The sequence below is a fragment of the Perca flavescens genome, chromosome 9 (assembly GCF_004354835.1).
Source record: "Perca flavescens isolate YP-PL-M2 chromosome 9, PFLA_1.0, whole genome shotgun sequence".
In the NCBI taxonomy this organism is placed as follows: Eukaryota; Metazoa; Chordata; class Actinopteri; order Perciformes; family Percidae; genus Perca; species Perca flavescens.
In genome coordinates, this window is record NC_041339.1 from 37286838 (window position 1) to 37294665 (window position 7828).

General features: G+C 37.9%; 1 protein-coding gene across 1 annotated transcript; it reads left to right on the forward strand.

The window, feature by feature from the left end:
* Positions 1-1951: 1951 nt before the first annotated feature.
* Positions 1952-5555, forward strand: LOC114561008 (C-type mannose receptor 2-like). The gene is made up of 4 exons (XM_028586639.1): positions 1952-1973; positions 3262-3513; positions 4308-4565; positions 5187-5555. Exons 1-4 carry the CDS (start codon positions 1970-1972, stop codon positions 5546-5548), a joined length of 876 nt encoding a protein of 291 aa, XP_028442440.1. The 5' UTR covers positions 1952-1969; the 3' UTR covers positions 5549-5555.
* The last annotated feature ends 2273 nt before the right edge of the window (positions 5556-7828 follow it).

Below are 7828 nucleotides of genomic sequence, written 5' to 3' on the forward strand. Positions count from 1 at the left end.
TGCACATGTCTTCCTCAGAAGTCAAGTATAAGAGCAGTCTTTGTTTTTGCCGTGCAGTTTCGGGATGTTCATGTAAATCATGTCTGTCAAACTCAAAAGGAATACCAAAGACATGTTTAGATGAAGGTAACAGGGGGGAGTTTCGGGGATTGTCCCGGTGCTCCCGATTAGCCAATCAGGGCCTGACAATACAGATCTGACACGTTGATATTTTAATATTCAAATAACAGCCAGAGTGTATGAAGAGGATTAATAAAGTGTTGAGAGCAGTCTCCGTCGGCACAGAAAGGGAGAACCATCAGAGCAGAGAGAAGCTGTGGACATTCACAAGATGTAAGTTATAAACTATATCAGTTATATAAGTTATAAACTCGGCTGTTTGATTTCACATCTTAATGTCCGTGTTGTCGTCCCATCCACTGTTGAGCTACTTTTTATTTTTCTGGCTCAAAATGTACTTTTTTTGTCACTTCTTAACAATGTTTTTGTCACGTTTTTCCTGCGCTTTTCCTACGTTTTTTTTTAATGTTTTTCCCCCCCACATTTTTGAAGCTATTTCTGGCATTTTTGTCATTCTTTTCAACGTTCATTTATCATTTTCATTACTTTTTCTTTCTCCAAATGGTATAAAATTGACTAAAACACCCAAATTCAATGAAAGTACTGAGCTGATCTTTTATTGAACATTTTTTTTGCATTTTTTTCCAGCTTCCGGCACTTTTTGTTGAATTTGTTTTTAGTTTTGTGGCTTTTTTCAAAGTTTTTTTCAAAGTTTTTGATGCTTTTTTTGATATTTTTGTTGCTTTTTTGTCACTTTGTTTGACTGATTGTCACTTGTAATTGTTTCGACATTTTTGGTAATTTTACGAATGCTTTTCCCACTACTACCAACTTATACCACGAGTTTTACACTTATTCTTGGAATTCAGGGTCAATCAACCTAATTTCTGAGTTTAAAAAGCAGAAATATGCTATAAAATTGAATAAAAACACCCAAAAATCAATTAAAATAGTGAACTGATCCTTCACTTTACTTGAGAAGAGCGCTTTCTACAACCATCCATGTTCATTTTAGGAAATTTGGTTGAAAGAAACCCAAATTTATGATGTAGAGACATTTTGAAAATGGATCAAATATTCTACGTAATACTGCATGTGTAAACTCTGATTAATATAATAATAAGGTTTACAGTTTTCCTTCAAACTCATTTTGTTTATTTCTCAATATTTAAGTTATCTTCTTTGATACATCCGGGGTCCTCAAACATATCACTCAAAGGTCAAAGAACTATGTGCTCTAACAAATATCTGAGTATTAACAGTTTTTCTTTATTCATTTTTTTTTAGGCATGTTTAGGCTTTGTGTGACAGGACAGCTTAGAGTTGAAAGGAGAGAGAGAGAGGGGGGGGGGGATGACATGCAGCAAATGGTCACAGGTCGGAATTGAACCTGACACACACACACACGCAAACATTATGCAATTTTAAATGTAAAAAACAGAAATAGTCAACAGCGTAACACCTTGAACTGTTTCCTGTTGGACATTGTGAATTTGTGTTAAAGGAAATAATATGAAAATTATATTAATATTTTGGTGGAGTGAGAGGGAAACAGACAGAAGAACAGCCTGTCTTTATGTTTAGGGAGACAGTTTATAAGCCAGTCCCTCAGGATGCAAATCAGAGATTTAACTATTCATCACATTCAGCTGCATCGTAAAGGGAAACTTTGGGAGGTTTTCAACCTGGACTCTACGTCTGTCTAAGGACAAAAACAGATGGAGACATATGAATGCAAATGTCACAGTTCAAGGTGTTACACTGTTAACTTGTTTAACTTTTTTGTAATTTCAATAAATGCAACATCTTTTCCAAAAGTAAAATATTACTGATTTCATACCAAAAATAACTGTGTTTATTATCATCTAACAGGGTGAAGATGCTGTGGAGTCTGTTTGTGTTCATTGTGATGGGTAAGTGGATCATCTGGACAGCTCACTCCTCATCAACTCCAAGTCACACTTCAATTAAGAATATGGTTTGATTTAAACTGTAATTTATTTATTTTTTCAACCTGGATTTACCTGTGTGTAAGTGGTTGACAGACTCAGATTATTATTCTAAGTGTCTGACAACATTATTGGATGGATCCCTACAGAGATAGACCTTTTAGTTAAAGAAAAAGATCCTTTTAGTTTAACATGAAACAGCCCCAAAATCACCATCACCAAACTCCACCAGACTCCATGTAAATAATCAGGACTTTTAGCGTGTATAGAGCCAGCATATCTCCACCAGACTCCATGTAAATAATCAGGACTTTTAGCATGTATAGAGCCAGCATATCTCCACCAGACTCCATGTAAATAATCAGGACTTTTAGCGTGTATAGAGCCAGCATATCTCCACCAGACTCCATGTAAATAATCAGAACTTTTAGCGTGTATAGAGCCAGCATATCTCCACCAGACTCCATGTAAATAATCAGGACTTTTAGCGTGTATAGAGCCAGCATATCTCCACATGTAAATGGGTGAATTAAGGCTTTATTTCAACCAAACCAGAGTGGTGATTGTTGGGACAGTGACAAAGATGAACCAAGACGGCTTTTGATAGTTTCATTTTGTTTCGTTCCACTTTGAATGAAGTGTGTTTTATGATGCTTAAATTACTGATTATTTACATGGAGTCTGGTAAGTTTGGCGAACGCAATTTTGGCGGATCTCTTTTATTTTGTTTCTGTTACTGGACCAAATTTTGCCAACATTTACATCAAACCATTTTAGTTAGCATTATAGCATATGCTACCATGTTAGCACTCTTCCAACAATCACCACTCTGGTTTGGTTGAAATAAACCCTTAATTCACCCATCTACATGTGGAGATATGCTGGCTCTATACACACTAAAAGTCCTGATTATTTACATGGAGTCTGGTGGAGATATGCTGGCTCTATACACGCTGAAAGTCCTGATTATTTACATGGAGTCTGGTGGAGATATGCTGGCTCTATACATGCTAAAAGTCCTGATTATTTACATGGAGTCTGGTGGAGATATGCTGGCTCTATACACGCTGAAAGTCCTGATTATTTACATGGAGTCTGCTGGGTTTTGGTGATGGTGATTTTGGGGCTGTTTCATGTTAAACTAAAAGGATCTTACTCTTTAACATCAGTCACTTAGACACAAAAACATGGGAAATAGAGTCCAGGTTTAAAAACAAAACAAAGTTTCTTTCAGTTTCTTCTCTGTCATCAGGTCAGTGTTCCTCCATTGGGGGTCACCTGTATGACTACCACTTCATTGGAGAGAAGAAGACCTGGAAAGAAGCCCAGGAGTATTGCAGAAAGAACCACACTGACCTGGCCACAGTGTCTAACCAGACAGACATGAAGAGACTCCTTAACTCCACGACTGAACAGTATCCAGACGGAGCCTGGATTGGGCGGCAAAACAAAACAACAAACTGTGTGTGGCGCTGGTCTCAGCCAGGGGTGGAGTTCAACAAGAGTGAGAGTAAATGGTCCCCAACACAGCCGGATAATGTAGGCGATCAGGAGATCTGTGTGAGGATGAATCGTGACCCATGGGATGACGACTTATGTTCTACAAAATATAAATGTATCTGCTATGACGGTGAGAATATGTGGCTCATAGAGTCTGTTCTCCCCTAAAAAACTCCCCCATGAGTTGGTTTGTTCCAGCATCATTCTGACCTGTATTTATGTTTGTAGTGGCGGCGCCCTCTAGTGGTCGTAGTAGTTCTGACTTTTGTCCCCCCTCTAATCTGAACCACAGGAGAGTTTTCCATCCTCATATCTAAACCAGAGAAGGTAACGGTGGTGGTTTTAAACACGTGGTTAACGTTGTGAAGACGTGACATCACTTCCTGAAGGTTACCACAGAACATGACGTAGCTCCGTTTTAAGTTAAAAAAAACAACTATCTGTTTCCTTTTTTTTCCAAACTAGACAGGAACCCCGGTCTCCTGGGTGAAAGTCCTGTTTGTTTGACCCCCCACATCCTCACCAGGACATTTGGTGCTCTTCTACTTCCTCACCTTACTTCCTGCTTTGCTCCCGTCCAGTCAGAACTACTACGACCACTAGAGGGCGCCGCCACTAGAAACATAAACATAGGTCAGAATGATGCTGGAACAAACCACTTATAGGGGAGTTTTTCAGGGTTAGTTTTTCAGGGGAGGACAAACTCTGAATTGATATCACATTATTGTTTTGAAATAAGAATATCATATTATTTCATGAGACTAAATAAAAACCAAAAAGTTTGTCTGTGTGTTCCAGAACACAATATATCCGGCAAAACATTTTATATCAGTAACTTTACGATGACCTGGACAGAGGCTCAGAGGTTCTGCAGAAAAACTTACACTGACCTGATCAGTGGAGTCAACCAGCTAAAAGACTTCAAGGGACAGCAACCGGATTATGAACAACAGTGCCAGCCTAATAAACCCTGCCCTTTCTGGATCGGCCTGTTCAGAGACTCTGACTGGAGTTGGTCAGATGGGAGCAGTTTCTCTTTCAGATCCTGGGATGAAGGTAAAGATGAAGACCCTAAGAAGAAATGTGCTATGACTACGTCAAATGGAAATTGGAGCTCTGATGTCTGTAATAACACCAAACCCTTCTTCTGCTACAACGGTGAGTTTATCAGAAGGTCTCTCTAACGATACCGTACATCTACATCTGTTTAATGATTCACTTTATTTATTAGTTTATTAGAAGAATTACGGTATGAGGTTCATCGTTGTTGAATATCTTGATAATGATATAACTCACGATATATAAACAGATAAAGTGTTCTCAGTTCTGCTAAAATACAACAAACTGCTTGTTAGATTTAATACAAAAATTACAGCTGTAATTTAAACTGTTTTGTGTTTGTCTCCAGGGGCGGAGCATTTGGGTCTCTGCACCTGATTGGCTTCGTCACTAATTGACTCCACCTCTGACTGACTTCTCCCCTGATTGACTCTCCTTCTCCCCTGATTGACTCCCCTTCTCCCCTGATTGACTCCTCTTCTCCCCTGATTGACTCTCCTTCTCCCCTGATTGACTCTCCTTCTCCCCTGGTTGACTCTCCTTCTCCCCTGGTTGACTCCCCTTCTCCCCTGATTGACTCTCCTTCTCCCCTGATTGACTCTCCTTCTCCCCTGACAGATTCAGTGATCCTGATCAACCAGAGCATGATCTGGGAGGATGCGTTATACTACTGCAGAGATCACCATGGCGACCTTGTCTCCATCACCAACCAGGACGATCAGCGCTGGGTCCAGGAGAGAGCCAAGATGGCCTCCACTCCCCACGTGTGGCTGGGACTGCGCTACACCTGCACTCTGGACTTCTGGTTCTGGGTCAGTGACGAGACGGTCCTCTACAAGAACTGGGGCCCCGGCCAGCCTGGGGACGACTGCAACATGTCTGGAGCCATGGACCGAGAGGGGACCTGGGTCAAAAAGATCGACGATGACCACAAGCTTAACTTCATCTGTTCCAAGAACAAACCACCAAAATGTAACTAAGTACATTTACTCAAATAATGTACTCAAGTAATAATGCTGTTGAAAAAAGTCATAATATTTCAAGTAAAAAAGTCTTAATATTTTTAGTAAAGAAATCCTTTTATTTTGGAAAAAAAAAAGTCTTAATATTTCAGGAAAAAAAGTTGTATCATTTCAACTAATAAAGTCGTCATGTTTCAAGTAAAGAAGTCATAATATTTCAACTAACAAATAGCTAACATTTCACAAAGAAAGTAGTACTATAGATCTTTTACTTTATATTCTAACAGTGTGGGATTAATACTTTTACTTAAATTAAGGAAGTGTTTTATTCATTTACTCACTTTGTTTGCAGTGGTGTGATGTTGACATACTGTGTGTCCTCTGGGAGTAAATATTTCAAGAAAAAAGTGGTAATATTTTAATTTAAAAAAGTCATATTTCAAGTAAAAAAGTCGTAATAGTTCTGAAAAAAGTAATAATATTTAAAGTAAAAATGTAATATTTTAATTTAAAAATGTAATATTTCAAGTAAAAAAATTCGTAATATTTTAGTAAAAAAGTCTTAAAATTTCAGGAAAAGAATTCTAATATTTCAAGTAAAAAAGTAATATTTCAAATAAAAAAGTCGTAATATTTTAAGAAGAAAGTAGTAATCTAGATGTTTTACTTTACATTTTAACAGTGTGGGATTAATACTTTTACTTAAGTTAAGGATGTGTTTTCTTCATTTACTCACTTTGTTTGCAGTGGTGTGACGTTGACATACTGTGTGTCCTCTGGGATTATTGAATGGCATTCTGGGAAATGTAGGAATTTATATCTCAAAGTAAATATTTCAAGCAAAAAAGTTGTAATATTTTGGGAATTTTTTTTTTAATATTTCAGATAAAAAAGTCATAATATTTCAGGTAAAAAGTCATAATATTTTGGAAAAAATTTAATATTTTAACAAAAAAAGTCATAAAACTTCAGGAAGAAAGTTTTAATCTAGATCTTTTATTTTACATTTTACCAGTGTGGGATTAATACTTTGACTTAAATTAAGGATGTGTTTTATTCATTTACTCACTTTGTTTGCAGTGGTGTGACATTGACATACTGTGTGTCCTCTGGGATTATTGAATGGCATTCTGGGAAATGTAGTAAACAAACCTCGGGGGGAGAGATGTGACAGCAGATATTAAACTGAGGATGTAATCCTGTAACATGAATGATTACCATTTGTTATTTTCTGAAGTTGTTGTTATTTTTTTCCAGTGTGAAGTTCTGGTGAATATCTGATGGTTATATTTTGTAAAATCTGATTCTGATGATCACATTTTTCTTGAGATTAATGTAACCAAAGAATAGTTTTCTCTGAGTCTAAATAAACTGTTGAACCACAGAGTGGTCCTCTTTTTTTTCACTAACCCCAAATCCTGTTATCACGTCATGAAACTGGGTCTGTGTGTGCTGGGTCTCTACGTTATTTCCTCCTCCCACAACAGCCAGGATCAAGTAGAGTTTTGCGGTAACTGTAAGTAAGTTGGTTAGTGTGTTAGTGTGGTGGTCAACAGAAAGGGTTTTCTCCCAGGCTCACCCCTCTCTGTCAAAGCCCAAAAAACCCAACAGGTGAACAGGTGAACAGGTGAACAGGTGAACAGGTGAACAGGTGAACAGGTGAAGCAAACACATATGTTATCATTTCCTCTCAAACCGCGATGAAAACGCCTACCATCTACAATATAATAATCAATAAATAATATAAATGAGACCATAAACAACATACAGTATGTGGCTCCTACAGGCAGCTAGACAACGAGATCTTCACCTGTTCTACTATAACTTTAACACACAGTAGGCGAATGTCCTGCTGTTTTTACAGACAAGTGAACTCACCACACACAGGAGCACGTCATTCTCTAAACGGTGTAACCGTGTTGCTATGGTTTACACACACACACACACACACACACACACACACACACACACACACACACACACACACACACACACACACACACACAGGTTGAATAACAAGTCTCTGAATGGTGTGAAATAGCGTTGAGTTATTGCTTTCTCTCGTTTTATTGGCTGTGTCCCAGGTGATAGCCAATCAGGTGAGACGTGTCTGTAAACTTATGGTAATAAAAAGGCACTGCTCACACAACAAGGTGTTCAACACGTTTTTGTCACATTTTCAATGTTTTTGTTGCCTTTTCTGACATTTTTGCTGCTTTTTTAACCTTCAAACACTGTTCGTTGCTACCCCCCTTAACTTCAAATTTGACCGGACAGTTTTAACTGCCTTTATTTTAA